Genomic DNA, 18523 nt, shown 5'->3' with positions numbered 1-18523 from the left:
ATAAAATTGTTGGACGCGCATGTTTTCTCTATTAAAAGCGACCTTTGTAATCGTCGTCGTTCCTAATACAAGGTTTACAATAACCTACAGTCGGCAAAGAATTGCGTAGAATTCGGAATGAAATCAGATTATCACTTGTATTACAATGTTTTCTAAAAGGCAAAAAGAATTTCATCTCGGTAAATATGCTAAGGCCTGCCAAGTTGAGCTTCAGACGCAAAAGAAACCTGGCCATTCTGTCTGGCCACACACACAAACTGATCAGTATTATTATTGAAATTATAAAATTTTTTAGCTTTGCTGTAGCATGGCCATCGCTGTAGTTGTAGGTTTGCTGTGAATTTCTTCCAAGCGCTACAATTTTATTATTTCAAAAGGTAAGTTAAACAGCAACGGAACACAAAATTCTGCAAATGGGCGCTGGACTCGGCGATTTGCCAAACCATCGTTTACTAGGTCAGAAGCAATCGGACCTTGACCGTCCGTGTCTCAGAGTGGCCAGGTTTCTTTTATGTCAGAAGCACCTCTCCTTTGTTGTGGAGGGCTATTATTATGCAAATACATCAAGGTTGGTATTCTACAGTTCGAAGTACACTTTTTCTGGTCTAGTTCATAACTAAGTGTAGAATGCAGTTGTCAGCAATGTCTGGTTTTTTTTCTTTCAAAAACTCCCTTACAATCGATTTAGTTTGTGTGAACCTTACTCCCTTATAAAGTCCACTCTTTTGTTGATAACATTATACAGGTCCATCATATCCACAAGAGAGAACAACTATACATACAAACAGATTCATACACATCCAAATACACAGCCTCAACTTCAAAAATTTACATTTTCGGATTTGTGCCCCTTTTATTAAAATATTTTTCTCAAATACAATCACCATACATTTATTGCTACAAACGGCAACAAAACAAAATAGAATGAAATAAATCAGTCAATTAAGACAGTTTCTGATGCATGACCTTTCAACTTTCAACTGGCGCCCATGTCTTGACAGGTCTTATGGGTGACTCCTATGTTGCATCTGCCCTTTAACTTTCAATATGTGCAGAATTTACAGAGTGGCACAGTTTATTTGAAAATGGAGCACAGATATTGAGATAATAAACAATATTTTAACACAGAATGCAGTCTTTAGAAAAGGGAAACAAATTTACAGGAAAAAAGCTCCCCAAGTGATACAGATTTTTATGAACTTCCAGGCAAAAGAATTTTTTTTGCAATAGAGAAACCAATCTTCAATCTTTGAAATGGGAGGAGTTTGAAAAACTCGTCACACGCAGATGTAGTGGAGGCACAGCACATAAATGTGAAAAGGCTATAATGATGAAAGAAATACATAAACTTTGAATAACACTGATCTACAAGTTTCCTTGAAAGAAAATGTAAATATCTACAGCTTGACCAATCAACAGAACTTTCTGTTCAAGACTATCATAAAGTTAAGTGTCACTCGTGATGTGAAATATGGCCTCATAAATACAGTGTGGCACATAACCATGCCTTGATTCCCTTTCATTTCAAAGAAAACACTGTGATAGTAAGAGAGTACTTTCCCATTATTTGAATTTTTTACACACAGGTCAAATACATTTAAATCTGCAAAGTTCCAGTCAAATCCATAGGCAGAGAGCTTGCATTTTATTGCTGTCCAATTGATCAAACAGCTGTAGTCAGTTGATGGGAAGTTGGCATGAAGGAAGGGAAACCTACAGAGCTTGACAGATTTGCTGCAAGAGTAACGTAATTAGTGAAAGTATAGAGAGGACTTGCAGACAAAGCCTAGTCTGTCATTGACAGCAGACCTTGCTTTCCACAATGTTTGCACATTAAAATACCACATTTGATATTTGAGGGTTTAAACCCAGGTTTAGGAGATTGCCAGCCCAGAAGCATCTCCTATCATACACACGTAACACAGGGAAATACTGCTTCAAGCATTAAAACTGACACACATATACATATTGTTGCAGGTAAAATTGTATCAAACCTACCAAAGAAATAAAGGATCTTTCCGCAAATATACATGGCAAAAGCTGAGCTAGCAATTGCAAAGTTCTTCTCAAGCCACTCTGAAGATATAAGTGAAACAACTTCAAAATAAAGGCTTTATCCTTATTTGGTTTTATTTTAATATTAAGTGAATGATAAGATCCCTGAAGTTTTGATAAAAATACATGGCATATATGCTGGAGCATTTCTGTTACTCCCACTGTGACTAAAAATATTGTCATGACTACAGTTGTACGGCAATTACATGTGCAAAATTAAATGTCTATTACAAAGCATGCAGAATTCAATATATTGATTTAAAGGAAACACTTCAGAAAGCTCAGTTATTTAAACTTGCGCAGACGTGTCATTGGATTATCAGCATTCCGCCTTTCAAGCATTTGTCCATTTTCTGTCATTTTTCAGGGATGAGGTGTTTGGGTTGTTGCAGGTTAAAATTAACTTAAAGCTGGATGAAATAAATTGTATGCAAAATTGCCAGCTTTAATGTACACGTGACAGAATGACCTACACTGACGATATGGTATGAGCATGAACAAGTTTGATTCCTCATTGTATGGCTAATATGGATGGCTTGTACTCACAGGTTTTATTTTAGACTTCTCTGTAGCATTCATATACAGCATTAGTATAACTCTGTGGAGTTCTAGGCTACATTAAAATGACATCCACCTATTCTTAAAACACTTTCTTATGCCCTTTCATTAGGAATATCCTTCATTTTTCTGCCACAGGAGGCACTTGGAGTACACTTCTGTTGGCTTTTTATTTTCTCCTTTTATTTTCTCTATTCTCTTCTCGAGCTGGGGCGGGGGGTTTGCATGTTCATGATACACCCCTTAAAGGTCAAAGGTCATGATGATTGCCAATTATTTAAGGATAACTGAACAAATGTCTGTTCACATGGTTTACTTAGACATGCGCCCTCTATGGCATTCCACTGACTTGAAGATTTTCAATACAAGTTCAAGAACATCTAGCTTTCCAGACCAGTTTTCCGCACCGGACTCAAATCCTGTGCTCTGATACGTTTATACGTACAAACTTACAGATATTAACATCAAAACTCTGTATGCCGTTTTTGATCAAATAGAATGCTTCTCTCTCCAATCTGCCAATAACTGCTGCACTAGTATCTGCTATGCCTCTTAGCCGTGTACGAAGACTGTAAGAATACGCAGCAATTTTCTATCATCATTAGGAAGCTATTTCAAAGATGTCTGAACTTTTCCGGAAGTTCTGAGAGGGTTATTTAACACTTGACAACATCTTACTCAAAGAATATCCATAGCATGTTAGCGGTAAATGACTGTGCAAATGATGAACGATAACTTAAGAAATGTCTGCCAATTAAGTTGATAATATGAGAAAAACAAATTACAGGTTGAAAGATGAAATCGTAGACTAAAACTTTCAATAAACGCTCCTTTTTTTGGTTGACCATTTAGATTTTAAAGTACAGCTTTATTTTTTGTTGTGGACAACTCGAGATTTGATCATAGACCATTGCACGACTATTTTCATAGTATCCATTCTATCCAAATCAAACAACATTTAACCATTTAGAAAAGTTTTCCTGTTTTGGTGAAAATTCACATCTTCCAATGTTGCTTGATCAGGCAGCCTGTTTCTCAAACGAATTTTTTCTTCTTCAAATGATGAATAATTTAATATGACATGTTTGATTTACATTATGAAAGAGACCCATTAAAAGGCCGTTTTCTGTCAAAGTTGTATTTCTTTGCTGTATTGACTGGCCATGGATGGTGCTTTATAAAATATTTAAAAATTTTTAGGGTGTTTGTTTGTTTTTGGAAGTGTCCAGTAGATAGATGTCAAGAAGTTAGATGTTTTCCTCATGGATTGGCCTGCGCTTCTTGTTCATGTACTTCCTCCTCTGTTGGTTCTTCAGCACGGATGTATTCCGGTGCTTTGACCCCTCGGACAGCATCGCCGTCAACATGAACCCCTATTATATCTGATCCAGGCACATCAAACATGGGATCCAGTAGGACAGTCTCCTGTAAGGGAAGCAGCAAGGAGAAATCACGATTAGCCATTGTCAAAGATGAATCAAGTGAAAAATTTCTTAAGCCTCAAACATGAGCTTTTATGTAGAGATACTTTTTTGCAGTTTGACTTCATTGGAAACATGAAGGTCTGGATGAGCTGTCACAAACAGAGGGATGGTATTGTGTTGATGAGATGAGATTGAAGAATAGCAGTGAACAATAGGTCTCACATTGCATCTGCATATGTGGCTATATTCTTGATATTGGAAAAAAAAATGGACAGAAACACTTCAATTGTCATTGAAGTTACACCCAGTGCAGATGATGAAAAATGTCAACGATCCTTGGCTGCTGACACATCATTCCAAGCTGTGATGGAACATACTCCCAGGTGGCTTGGAACACATTCCACTGTGTGTTGGAACATACTCCCATGTGGCTTGGAACACATTCCACTGTGTGTTCGAACATACGAAGCAATGCAGGGAACTGACATCAAGATTAAAGTGAGCAGGAGTCATGGGTAGTGATTTCACATGAGAGATACACTTGAACTGAAGCCATAAATAAGGTAGATACAATGTACGATGACTGTGTCAAGGCCAAGTAGAAGTACTGATTCATTTCTTGCAACAGGACAATGGGAATGGAAGGGAATAGACAATGAAAGGTATGATTGATGAGTACATGATGAAGTACAGCGGGCAGTGACTACTTCAGTGTGACCCAGAATATAGTGCCCATATATATGTGAGTTATATACTCACCACAATGGCCCTGAGTCCCCTGGCACCAGTCTTCCTGTCCAGTGCCAAGTTGGCAATAGCTTTCAAGGCATCTTCTGTGAACGTCAGCTCAGCCTGAAGGAATACATAACAATGCATTAGAAAACCCTTTCTGCTGGGATTTCTTCATGATGTACTAAACAATGAGAAGACTTTGTGACATTATCAGTGTGTAGTTTATCTGTATTGTCATGGCTACCTGATTATGACATCCATCTTAATCATGTCGACTTTCAAACCATTTTTATAACGACTGGATCGCAGGACTATTATTTTTGAGTTTTTCCACAGATGCTTGTCAGTTTGAATTGATATTCTGGGATGGACTTAACACAATGTGTGAGACAAATGCTGTTGAAACAGTGATCATTCACCAAAAACTACTTCCGTCTGAAGAAAAATGGCCGGTTCATTCACACACGAAGGCAGGCACTAAGTTATAGAATGTTATCGACATACCTTATCCATACTCAATAAAGTCTGAAACTGAGGAATAAGTGCATTTCTTGGTTCTGTCAATATCCTTATAAGCATGTCTTCATTCAAAGATGTGAGTCCTACAACTACAGGAAATCTACCAACGAATTCTGGTATCATGCCGAATTCAATGAGATCACGGGCTTCCACCGACATGATCAGAGCGTCTCTCTCTTCATTATCCGCCCTTGTGTCTTGGCCCTCTGTCAAGTTCAAGACATCGGCCGCTGTGGCTGCTCTCCTTCCTGGGCTGATGTTCAAGGGTGCTCCGAATCCTAGATACTGAAAGAGAGGGCAAAATATGCAAATGATTATCAAATATATGGCAAATCTGACAGATGACACAAGTGGAATACTTACTGCACTGGTCCAAATTCCTTTTAAAAATGACACATTGTAAAATATTTATCTAACATATTTCTGTCTTTTTTATAAAAGGTTTTAGCTGTGGTGCGATGAATCCAGCCATAAAATTTTAATAATATCACAGTACGACTTTGGCAAGTTGATTTATGGTAGTCCCTCTCTTTGTGTTTTACTGACATTGGTCTAGCGTAAGTTGCAAGTCTGAGCCTACTCCTGGTGAAAACATTGTAAAACCCTAACAAGATGATCCTTCCACGATGACTCATTCCTATAATCATTCATTTAGAGTAGAGGGCACCTCAAGGACAGATATTAAGACTCTCTGTTTTTTCAATACTTTTCTGATATATCACTTGTGGGGGCTCATTTTCAAGCTCTTGGAGTGAGAAAAATGTTACCATCTTAGCTTTTTGAAAATTGAAAATTGTATTTTTCCCAAGTGAACAATAAAGACAGCAGCCATTTTGAATTTCAAATACGGGTAAATGTTTCTTTTCCGAGTTTTATTCTTGATTTGAAAAGAATGGTCAAAAGTTTCATTGAGGAAAATTTGAGCAAACGTTGAAGTATTTCACTTTTGAGGGACATACTACCTTAACTTTCACCATTGTTGATGTGTAAGTGCATGATCAAAACCATGTCCAACACATTTGGGTTCAAATGCTTCATTGTACCTTTTGCTGTTTTCTCCGACTGATAATCCTGTCCAGTCCATTGTAGGCTCCCGATGCAACAAATAAAATATTTGTCGTGTCAACCTGTACTGTCTCTCCTCTAAGTTTACGTGAGCTCCTCTCTGGTACATTCACTATCGTTCCTTCCAGCAGTTTTAGAAGACCCTGCTGCACACCCTCGCCGCCCACATCTCTGAGCTGATGGATTCCCGGAACACTGCCTATCTTGTCAACTTCATCAAGGAATATGATACCTGTGATAGAGTGTACATGTAGGAGGGTGGTTTGTCATTATGACTGTGCTACAGACATAGCATCGGCAATGGTGAAGTTGGTTTAATGTTTGTAAATTATCACACTTCATTAGCGATTTTTATTGAAAAACCACAATAATTCTTTGGAATGGAAAATTTCTTTGGTTACTTATCCTTGTTAAGGTAGAATGTGCCTCGGGGACAGATATTCAGACTCTCAAACTTTCACAATTCTTTTCTGATCTATCACATGTGGGGTTCATTTTAAAGCTCTTGGAGAGAGAAAACCTTTCATCTGTTCAGTTTTATGAAAATCCAAAATTTAATTGTTGCCCCATAGAGTTAACAGGAATGGTGGCCATTTTGAATATCAAATATCGCAAAATGTTGGGTAATTTGTTTCGCTAGTTCCAAACTTTGCACGGTGACTCCCGATTTTTATTGTTGATTTGGTAAGAGAATGGTTGAAAGTTTTATTGAGGAAAGTTTGCGCAAAAGTTTTAAGTCTTTCACTTTCGACGTGCATACTACCTTAAGGAGAGTAGTATATACTATCTCCACACAGAGATTGAAGTGTGGCACGGATAATTCTAACCTAGCTATAGAGTCTCTGAGTCATTGGCCTACCAATGTGTGGTTATTGGTCAGACTCCTTAGCTAGGTTATAATTATCTACACCACTGCAATCACTGTGCTAAGATTGTAGTATATAATGACAAAAGATGCAACTCATCAAGAAATTCAAAAATTGCAATCTCAATGACGTCGGTCTGTCACACACTCTCACCTTGCTGGGCTTTCTCTACATTAGAATTGGCATCCATCAGGAGTTTAGCCACCACTGACTCTATGTCTTCACCCACGTACCCGGCTTGGGTCAAGGTGGTGCAGTCACATATAGCAAAAGGCACGTCTAGACATCGAGCTAAGGTTTGGGCTAGTAATGTCTTTCCTGTCATTGAGAGAAAAACAAGAGACACATTTGTAAGAGATTTATTTCGACAACTGACAATTATTAGTGAATCACATGCAATGAACACTGGCTACCAATACCGCTCCAGCAAGATAGCTACATGTATATGCAAAGCCATTATCGTGTCGCTCTATAATGAATTTGTTATGCTCAAAATCTATTCTGCACTGTATATGCTCCTGCAGGCATATAATTGTTGCATTTTGCCACAGGCAGCAGCTCACTTCAAGCACCGATGCCACTCAAAGGGACAAAGTCGGCCATTTTCATTTGTCTAAGACTGGGGTCGAATATATGTATGGTCACCCATTCATTGTATATCTTTCAACATGTCAAACAATATAAGTATCTGTATCAAACAAAATTCATGGAAAATGGCCGACTTTGTCCCTTTAAGTTTCTTGAAAGTTATTGTCTAATATGTAACCTTTCAATACCACACCATAACATTCACTAATTTCATAACAGCATAACACTTCAGCATACTAAAAATTAAAACTATTCAAGCAGCATTTCAAACATGAATGCGAATATTTAGCATATCGCCAAAAAAATTCTTAAAGCCTGCACACACTAATATTGTGGCTTCTTAGATGTTATGATGAGGTAAAATTTGCATAAATATTACGGTATTCTTTTCAAGCCTGTCAGCCGCTATTCTGCCAAGTCAGTAAAAAGCAGTCTATAGTCGAGAGCTAGTTTCATCTACATGACATGTCTCATTTACAAGAATATAGAACTTGCACTCAGACAGTCTGACACATTAAAAATCCTACTTGACATGGGTGTGCGTCATTGACTAGCTATTATGTACACTGAGTTTCACTGACTTGGCAGGATAGGGGCCCCTGAATATCAGCTTTGGCCACCCAGAAAGTCAAATGATGCAGTCTATAATGACTTGGCAGAAAGGAAGATAATGGCCATTTCAACTTGCTGTAAGATGTATTTGCACATATTTGCATGATATCAAACTCTTTCAGCTTTTTACTTTCTACCTGTACAATCTGATACTATACATTTACACTGCAGTTTGAAATTGCTGCAGGGGGTCTAACAAAGCAGTGTCCTTGCCAGGGTCTTTCAGTAACTCTGTTTCCTGCTGGGACCAAACAACCTATGGTGTTCAGGATATTGATCTGTATCTACCGTACTAAAAAGGCTTTTGTTGCAGCCTGGATATGCTAGTGATTATATAACTGGTGCGACTGGAATAGTTTCAGAAAATAAAAGTTGACGTTAACACATAGGTATGTGCCGTTTTCAACAATAAATGATATGAGATTGCTGATGAACAATGACAACTGACAGATATGCATGGCACATTCCTGTATCAAACAATAACACATGACATTGTTGACTAACAATGCTACACACAATAAATGCATGTCCAACCATAAACTCACACTCAACAAAACTCAGTACAGTATACACTACAGTAAAACATGTCTATTGAGCAATAGCATCCTTTTTTGGACCAAATTTAGTGAATATTGTGAATTTGATAATTTAAGATGCCAATAATTTACAGTTTTCCCTTTGTTTACTATGGTTATGATGACTTTTTTTGGCAGAACTAAAAACCAGCTGATTGCAGTGAAAACCTGAAACCTCCAAAAATGCATGCAGCTAATTCAAAGTATTTTACAGTATTTCCCCAAGAAACAAAATTTATGCATTACATTGATACCGTGGTACAAAAATGCATTCTTGTGGACTGTGCGCTGAAACCAAATTGCAATGTAAAAAATATACTGAGATGGGAAACTGTATGACATTCAAAGCACTGTCTGAGTGTTGAGATCCAAGGTCTTACAGTACATCTGTCAATGAATAAAAAGTTTCTTCATCAGAAACTACAGGCTGTTTACAATATATCATTTACTATATACAACAAGAAACTTATGGTTGCACACGATATAAGCATTTGACAATAGCAAAACTAACGGTCAACAATTAACCTTTAACCACAACTCTTACATCAACTAAACCTTTAAAATTCCACAAGCCAAGTTTAGGATAGTTTTTGGAGTAGGCAAATTGCACTTTCTTTTATTTACCAGACCTAAAGAAGAAGACACTGGGCTGATAATGTTCAAACTGAACATCTGGAACAATTTAAATTTATTCACACTTACAGACCGTGTGCTCTTCATTTGACAATTTGGGTTTTGTATCATTTCTCAGCTGTAAAGCCAAGTCCTAGTAAGGTTTACTGAAGTTTTGTCCTCTACTCATACATGTATATGACTTCGACATAAAATAGGTACCGATAGTCTGCACGAGATGATGCCTTTATAAGGTGGAGACGTGAAATGGCAGGTTTATCAGACCTCTGGTTTTAACGGCTATACTTTTGATTTTTTTTTCACTATTTTTGTTGTAATGTCAACTACAATTTCTTGGCGTAGCATTTTGAGATACACAGTATTCAGCTTGTCAACTTAGCCTGTACATGTGAATACACAAGTATTGACGAATGAATTCCTGTCCAGACTAAATATAAACAATAACAGTGTATTTAGTACATATAGACTGTATAGAGGCTGTGTTGATAAACATACTGGTTAATAATTCAACCTGCTTTGGAGAGCTTCAACTTGCTATTGACTCACAAAACAAAATGGGAAAAAAATTATCAAAAGTTAGAGCTTCTGACCATATAACTTGGGTCCCGTAGATTGTATACTGACCAGTGAAACTGCTTTGCTCACTTTTTAAAATAAACTCTAACAGTAGTGTCTAGGGCTGAGTCATATTCACTGAGAGGATAACACAATTTTAGAGTCAGTTGATTGAACCGTTTCCCTTTACGCAGACAAAGATAAACTGTCTGCATAAAATTAAATGGGATCAACAGGGGCTCTAAAGTCTATCTGAGAACTTTGCATTTGACCCTGATGAACATATTAAAGTTCAAATAAAATCCTGCCAGGTAACATCTTAGATATTGCCACTTTTGTTTACTTAAGACTATGATGGTAGTCAAAGACCAACCCCAATTCTTAATTCCTCAGTTTTTCGTGCGTGTGTGCTTGCTCCAATCGCCACACTGTAATCAAATGGGTTAAACCAAACAGTAGGTACCACAGGGGGGGAGCACTGTGTTTGGTGGGTGATAAGGGCAGCATAGTGCCATAAATAACAACAAGAGTGTTATCTTACCTGAGCCTGTGGGTCCTAGAAGTAGTATGTTGCTCTTCTCAACCCTTAGGTCATGTGATGTGCTGTCCAGTAAATCACTTCCAGAACCTCTCCTCTCTGACGACTGTTGCTGCATTGATGATGCTCCAAGGGCGTTTCCATGGCTACTGATACCTGCGATTTGAAGAAGTTCTGTAGGCAGGACACCAATGATTTCATTGGTTACTTACCCTGCAGGCCTTCCTTCACTTTACATTCTATTTTTTGAGGAGTATTTTGTTTTTCAGGAAGTGTACGTTGTATAACAAATTATGCTACCTTCAATTTATCTGCACAGCACCCTCTGTTGTCCTCACAACATTACAGAAACCGAGTTCTTTCAGTTGAAAAGACAGATTTGAGGACAGATTTGTTACATGTAACTTTCAAAATCTCATATTTTTTTTCTTCCTGCCTACAGCTTGAGGGGACTCCCTTTGCAAGTTGTGGTGAATTTTGGACTCAATGTTTTCCGTCAAAATTTGACTACAGGCACTTTAATCCCATTATAATTGGTTATTTTTTCCTGTCACATTCAATTCGAAATATAATGTTTCAGTCAATTAATCCAAATATTGTAAACCTAAGGTATACACTTTCACTGATACTCTGCACATTGCTGAAGTCAAATTTGCGTAGCTTTTTGTGATAATTCCAATAGTTTGGCATTGATGATCAACAGCCAGCAAACACATCTATTCTGTCAAACAATACATATCTTAACATTTCTACATACACAATTGGATGAGATAGTTGGTATATTGTATTAAATTGTATCAAATACTTAGGGGGGAGGGTACAAAGACATACATGATGGTGCAACAACAAATCTATTTCTTCAGACAAAACAGGTACGTACATCCCCTGACTCATCTTCATTATGTCAAAGACATCCAACTGTTCTCATTTCTTCAGTAAACCGGCCCTCTTCCAGCAATATCAACCCAGACATTCCACACAATCAATACAAAAAATGTACCATACTATACTATGGTCAATAAATGGCCAGCAATCCCTCTATCTCCAATCATGCAGTGTTTCATCTGGGATGCTACATGAACACTTAAGGGGCGATCATGCCCCCTCCCCCTACCCAAGACTTTTCACAGGGAATTTGGAAATTTTTGAGGGAGCTTTAAAATGTTAGTCTTTCATAGTAATAAGAAAGTTGCATAGCCAAGTCATGACCTGCCTGATTGTGGGATTCCAGCAATTCTGCAGCCTAGATGAAACACTGAGCAAGAAATACCAATTTAGACACCCAACACAGGCAACTGAAGGAAACAGTTGATACAGTGTTAACACTTTTCGCAAATATCCCTTTCAGGCCAGTGCAAAACTACTAACCATGGTGCTAAACACTGGCAATCTACTGTAACTGTAAATTGTCCATACTTAGACCGCACACATCACACACATACATTTCACCTAGACCAAAATTACCTCGTGGGGTGAAGACACCCCCTTGCACACGTCCCTCTTGTGCTTCAGCCGTGGGTCTGACAGAGGTCACTGGATTCGTATAGATTCTCTTGTAATGATTATAGACTGCGACAGACAGGACTTTCTTTGCCTGGCTCTGTCCTATAACATACTTGTCGAGATATTCGTAAATCTGTTTAATGGAAAACAATCTTTGTTAGATGACAAATCTGATCAGTGGAAACAAGATAATTGGCAATATGTAGTGCTAAACTATGTCCTCTCTCACAGAAAAAGGTTTGGCTAGATTGTATTTAAAGAAGAGGGATGGGGATTAAGAAAGGTAGTTTTCACCTCGGAATTAAATGACTTAAAAATTTTGCTCAAATTTTCTTCCAGTAAAATTTCAACCACTCTCCTTCAAAATCAAGAATAAGAATCAAGGTGGCTATGCAAATTTTGGTACTAGAGAAACAAATCACCCAATATTTAACGATACTTGAAATCCAAAATGGCCACCATTCCTGTGTAATTTCTATGAGGGAAAAGAAAATTCCCTTCCCTTATCACCTCCATTTTCAGAACTGGCTTTTGTTAACTAAATATCAAAGGAAAAGTGAAAGCTGTCACAATTTGAAATTCTCATGAAAAACAGACATACCTTCTTAGGAGGGGGAGGAGGCAGACGGTCTGGTCTAGGCTGTTGATGGCTCTCTTTAAGACTCTTCTTGCTGTCAGAGTCAGACAGCACAACAAAGAAATGGTGACACTTCTCACACTTGACAAATCTCGTGGAAGCTGCAATAAACAATGGCGAGTCAGTGTATTGTGAATAAATCAATAATAAAGATTTAGTTCTACGGATATTCTGATTTGCAAAGACTTTAAAACTGCGCTGTATCTGTTTGTCTTGATTTACATATAAGCTATGTCACCTTGCATTCGTTAAGCATACTGACCATAATGCAAACTTCAGTATCTCTCATATCAGTTGGTTATTGCAAGCAGAGAATTTCAGCAGCTTAGATTGCTGTAAATATTTCTCCGGCTGGACAAAACAAGCAGCAGTGCTGATTATTTTTAAATTAAATATCTATGTTGTGACTGGTTGAGCAAAAGTTTGCTATCATTACCATTGTTCCCCACTCAGTTAGCTGATGCAGTAAAACTCAAGTTTGATATTTGACCAGTCCACCATCATGAATGCATTTTGTTCACATTTTAATGTATAATGTTTCATGTAAATTATAATTCTAAAGTGTTGTTCCATACGGCATGGTCAATGAATTTGTTTGTAACAGATTTTCAACTTCTTTAAGTTCTTAGATTTCTCCAATTCTTTATGTGAACATACATGTAATTTGTATTTGTTTTAAAACAGTTTAAAATTTGAGCGGGTCAGCCTTGAGACATTTCATCAGGGTATGTTTTTCCTCTTCTACTGTTCCTTGAATTTCTTCCTTTTTCCTGTTTATTACTACATACATGGATTGGAGGTACATCTGCACCAAAACAGGGGTGGTATTAGTCAAGCCCACGTTGTAGGACTGTATTTATGACTCTCCATATTACATGTAGAATTTGGACTCTGCGCCAAAAGTCATGAAATGGGCGATTACCGAAACAAATCTGACACAAAAAACTAGCACACCATTCACTTTATAAAACATATGATGGCAGCATATGTTGATATTTAGGTTATCACTATTGACGTTATCACTGTGCATGTGTGTGTGTGTAAGTTTGTATGTACTTGTACGCACAGTTTGGGCTGCAGCTTTTGAATGAGAAAAATTAAATGAACATAACTATAACTGAACTACAAAAGAGTATTATTTTGGACATGCAAACTGCTAATTTACATAGGTACTTACAAACAAATGTTTCAACATGTGTGCAGGGATCTCCGCATTTTGGACATCTCAGTTGACCGGATTTTCCACCACCACTGCCTTTATCCGATCCACCCCTCTTTCCGGACTCCCCTTTCGTAGGTATGTCCGAGCTACTGCTGCGGACAGCGCTGCTGGCCCCAAAGTACCGTATACATATCTGTGGCTTTCCAGACAGGCTACCCTGTACAAGGAGCAACTTACATCTACTGTTCACAGACCCTGAAAAACATAAAAATAATGTAACGTTTTGTGTATCACTTAACAATAATTTCAATAGTTTTTCTTGCACTTAATGATCAGGCAACTTGAATTCTATCTTTTGCCATCAAAAGGGAATAAGTTTTTGCACTATAAATGTTATTGTTTCAAGATGGAAAAATTTGCAGTAAACGCCTTGTGTAAAATAGTAGTTACTGTATAAATAAATGAGAAATATTTAGTACATTTACATGTATGTGTACAGCCCATTTATATCTAAAATTAATATATATTTTAACACTGGAAGTTCACTGTTACCAACTACGTCATACATGTAATGAACTGTTGGGGCCTGAATCAAACACAGTCGTAGAACAGGGTCAAGCTCATGTTTTCTTTGTACGTTTTGAATGCTGCTGACCTTGACTGATATCAATGTACAACACGGCTGTAATACGAATCTGCTATGTGCATATATTCACTGATCATACATGCTAATCAATCGTGCAACTGTTTGTGTCATTCCATGTTTGGCATGACACTTGTTTTGTTTCAAAATATCATAAATATAACTGCATGTTACTGAGTTTATACATACAAATCTGCTCACTATTCTCAAAATATGCCTTTGTTGGCATTCAGATTTCAATGGTACAGTGTTTGTGAGACAAGTGACCTCAATGTATTGAAAAAGGAAAACAATGCACTCACTCACATGACAGCGCCCTTTATTCTAAAGAGTTTCGAAAGCTAAGACTGATATCAATTATTATGTAAAAACAGCAGACAATTTCGACATTTCTTGATGTGAAAGATCTAATATTTTATATGCCTCTTGCAAGTTGCAACCACAACAGTGGTGGGAGGTCAGTAATCTGAATCTCTTCCCAATGGACGACAACTGACATGAACTGCTACCTGTCTTGTCCAAACCCTCTATAAACCAGAAATTCTGGCTGCTGAACATCTTTCACGCATCCTGCCAAAATTCTAAATCATCTGCAAATTAATATTATCTGTTCCTTTGTCACTGACGAATATATTGTATGTAACTTAACACTGTAATACCCTGCCCAGCTGTTTACAAATTGAAATTTGAATGCAGATCTGACTAGTCAGTACAAACTTTACATCCTGCAAATCAGTCTCTGAGGTTTTGTTTGGTTTATGTAAACCTTGTCAAATGGATCCTTAAACTTCATTGATCCATGATGAGGGTATGACATCTGACATTGAATACCATTACCAAAGGCAGTTTACCATGTGACTTTCTTGTTCTCCCAACAAAGAGAATTTGAAGCAACACTGCTGAACACTGTTTTTTGTAAATTATTGAAGGACTTTTTCAGATCACTGACAGTTAGTAAATATCATTGAATTACACAAAATTTGCTATTGGTGTACACAGAAGTATGTGACCACAGAGGGAAATTCAACCTGACGCATTTACAGCTTGAACAGAAAGTAAAGCTTGTGTAACAGATATAAGACAACAATGTGTTGTACTCAAACTTGTGTTGGACTCTGTAAATTGTACTGACCAATTGCTTCATACAAAATATTTGCCTAGACCCTATACGTTGCTTACGGCCTCCGTGCGTCCGCGGAGGCTGTAAGCGACGTACATAGGGTCTAGACAAACAAAATATGTACATGTAATACTAGTATGTGATCAAATCTAAGAAATGTTGTGTTTTCAGTTAGTAAATTTATCGCTCTGGTGAAAGCCAATCGATTTCAACAAGCCTACACATGATTCTGTGCACTCAACAGTCAGGCAAAATTTACATATAACTGGGGACTAACAGTTTTAAGGTGATTACACATAATTACCATTAGCAAAGTAATGCAAAGTACTTGTTTTTATGAATTTTACTGCACAAGAGTTTTTCTGTATATTTTCAGTTGAAATTAAAATATGTTGATTTTGTTTGCTGTTCCCAAGGGACAATAGCTGTAACTTTTGATTTTTTTCACCATTTTGGTTTTGAATGTCAACTGAAAGTTCTAGTTCTACGCCCCAAGGCATGTTGTTCAAACACCTGCAATTCAACTCCTAAACACAGCATGTATAAAATGCACTATCATTTTTTTTTTACGTTTCAATTGTCATCCAGATTAAAATTCACACGTCAACATTAACAACGCAGTCCATTACTGAACAGACTTGAGCTGACAAGCTCAGTGCTGTGTATCTCAACACACTTTGGGGAGATCAACAAGACATTGTAGTTGACAGTGAAAAAAATAAAAGCAACAGAAACTATCGCTGACCATGAAAAAAATACAAGCAAGATATACAATAAGTGTTGCTTTCATCTCCTTGTATTTTATGTGGTGTAGATTATGCCAAAAATGTTATCTTTATATTTCTTTAGAGTGTTGAAAGAATGTCTATCTGAAAAAAAAGGTCTTCAGATAAAGATTGCCAAATCATAATTTAATGGTTACAACTCATTCAACTTATGAGTTTCTTGCACATTATGATCATGATGACAGTTAAATACAGTGCTTAGTGAAGCCATACAAAAACCTTGATTTTGATTTCTGAAAAATCACCATACCACTTGTATGTCTCCTCATATTCAACATAGTGTTGAAAAGAAGACTGCCAAGCAACATGAAAGCAACACAAGTTATCAGGTTCTAGTCAGTTAATTGGTAGGAGTGCACAAAACACTTATGTCTAACTTTCTCAACATAATGGAATTTTGAAATTGGTCTAAGCTGACTTTGAGTGAAGTAAAAATACAGCCAAGTTGTGTGGGGGCTGAAAGGGAATTCTGGCCAACAATTTCTCCGACCAAATTAGTTTGTGCCAAGCTGGCTTTGGGACAGATTGACCTTGATCATCTACTCAACCACGTATATACCTACAAAACCAAAACAAAACAGTACACCAGGGCTTCAGAAGTTGACTGAGGAATACTGTAACTCGTTCGGCAACTGTGTGGATGAAATTTGCAAGTTTTGGAAGACTGTATCTATGATCATTTGCAGACATACAAGGAAACACATTTCCGTTGTGATCATCTGATGAAGTGTTGGATAACTGTAAATACACACTTGCATAAGAAGCCCACTGAGAGATTTTAACACATTTAATAGACTAATGATGTCTATGATTACACATAAATATGTCATACCCACGACAAAGGTGAAAATTTTCCTGTCTTGGTTGAGCTGAGACGACTGTCTGATGTAATAGAGATGTAAGTCGGATGGAGCACAATCATATTGGTAGAGAAAACAATTGTATATCACCAGAACACCAATACTACCAATACACCAATACACTACTATGCCCAACCCCCACCCCTCGCCGGTCACGCCGGTGGGATAAGGCAGCTTCTATGTTTTCAATGAATGGCAATTTTACAGATATGTTCAACAAACGAGCGAACAGACAAACTATTCTACCAAAATATTACAGAAGATGCTTGTGCAAGAGGAAAGTGCGCCGCCGGAAATCAATACGGCGGAGGAAGTCGCACACCTTCCAGTTTATACTTCATGAGTCCATATTGATATTGCAACGTTGTTTGGTATTTTAGGGATACAATATAACATATTTTATTTTTGAAAAGTTAGGACAATGAGCTGTATAATGGCCACTCGCAGTTACACATATTCTGTTATTTTGAACGCATTTGGACACAAGTGAATGGGCAAGATCAGGGCATACACCATGAGTATATATATATACATTTGCAGTTGGCACAAGGCCCACACATCAGTTTACAGGCCTGCCTGAGTGTTCACCCACCTGAATACGATGTTGTTCTCAACCTGGACAAGAGATGCTTTGCTGGTCTGTAACTGTACCGAACTCCGGCAGGCATTTTAAGGTTTCTCCAATAGAAGGTCCACAAACAAAAAGTGCGCTTTCCGCGACAAAGTAAGAAAATGAATCGAATTCTTCCTATGAACGACCTTCGGAGAAAGTGTGTTACATGTACAGTGGATCTTACGTCATGCACTTATGACTCGTAGAAAACAGGAGATATCTAAACACCATGCACAATCAACAACTAAAAATCTTTACAGTAAGAACTCAGACAATAAAGCCTAACTACGACGAAAAGGCTCTTCGCGTTCACCGTCCGACGATCCTACCGGCGCTGAGAACCCGTCTAAATACTGCTTACACAACAACGCGTCGCCATTTTGCATTCGGAGTTTCCCTACAACACACAGAGGTCACAGTACAAGTCATGTGACTCTTTCGGGTTATGAAAAATAATCAAATCATTAAAGGATGATTTCG

The 18523-nt window shown here is 37.6% G+C and overlaps 1 protein-coding gene across 2 annotated transcripts; it reads right to left on the bottom strand.

Annotated features, from left to right (window-relative positions):
- Positions 1 to 827: 827 nt before the first annotated feature.
- On the bottom strand, positions 828 to 18459 carry LOC139121398 (ATP-dependent Clp protease ATP-binding subunit clpX-like, mitochondrial). 2 transcript variants are annotated; one of them, XM_070686231.1, is made up of 10 exons: positions 18023 to 18459; positions 14038 to 14277; positions 12825 to 12961; positions 12185 to 12356; positions 10724 to 10894; positions 7373 to 7537; positions 6332 to 6585; positions 5274 to 5573; positions 4797 to 4889; positions 828 to 4038 (listed from the first exon to the last, which is right to left on the bottom strand). In XM_070686231.1, the coding sequence occupies exons 1-10, from the start codon at positions 18096 to 18098 to the stop codon at positions 3874 to 3876; spliced, it is 1773 nt and encodes a 590-aa protein (XP_070542332.1). In that variant the 5' UTR covers positions 18099 to 18459; the 3' UTR covers positions 828 to 3873. The 2 variants fall into 2 exon arrangements, with proteins under 2 accessions (XP_070542332.1, XP_070542333.1); XM_070686232.1 differs by having other exon boundaries at positions 10724 to 10876; positions 18023 to 18457.
- Positions 18460 to 18523: the final 64 nt, after the last annotated feature.

The sequence above is a fragment of the Ptychodera flava genome, chromosome 21, assembly GCF_041260155.1.
Source record: "Ptychodera flava strain L36383 chromosome 21, AS_Pfla_20210202, whole genome shotgun sequence".
NCBI classification, from domain to species: Eukaryota; Metazoa; Hemichordata; class Enteropneusta; family Ptychoderidae; genus Ptychodera; species Ptychodera flava.
Note: the sequence above shows the minus strand (reverse complement) of the source record. Positions and strands in the feature narration are given on the sequence as shown.

Coding starts and splice junctions, on each gene's coding strand:
- LOC139121398 (XM_070686231.1), bottom strand. CDS start 18,098: ATGCCTGCCGGAGTTCGGTACAGTTACAGACCAGCAAAGCATCTCTTG. Junction 5,574..6,331: donor GTCGGAGAAAACAGCAAAAG/GTACAATGAAGC, acceptor CCTCTCTTTCAG/TATCTAGGATTCGGAGCACC. Junction 4,890..5,273: donor CTTTATTGAGTATGGATAAG/GTATGTCGATAA, acceptor GTATTCCTTCAG/GCTGAGCTGACGTTCACAGA.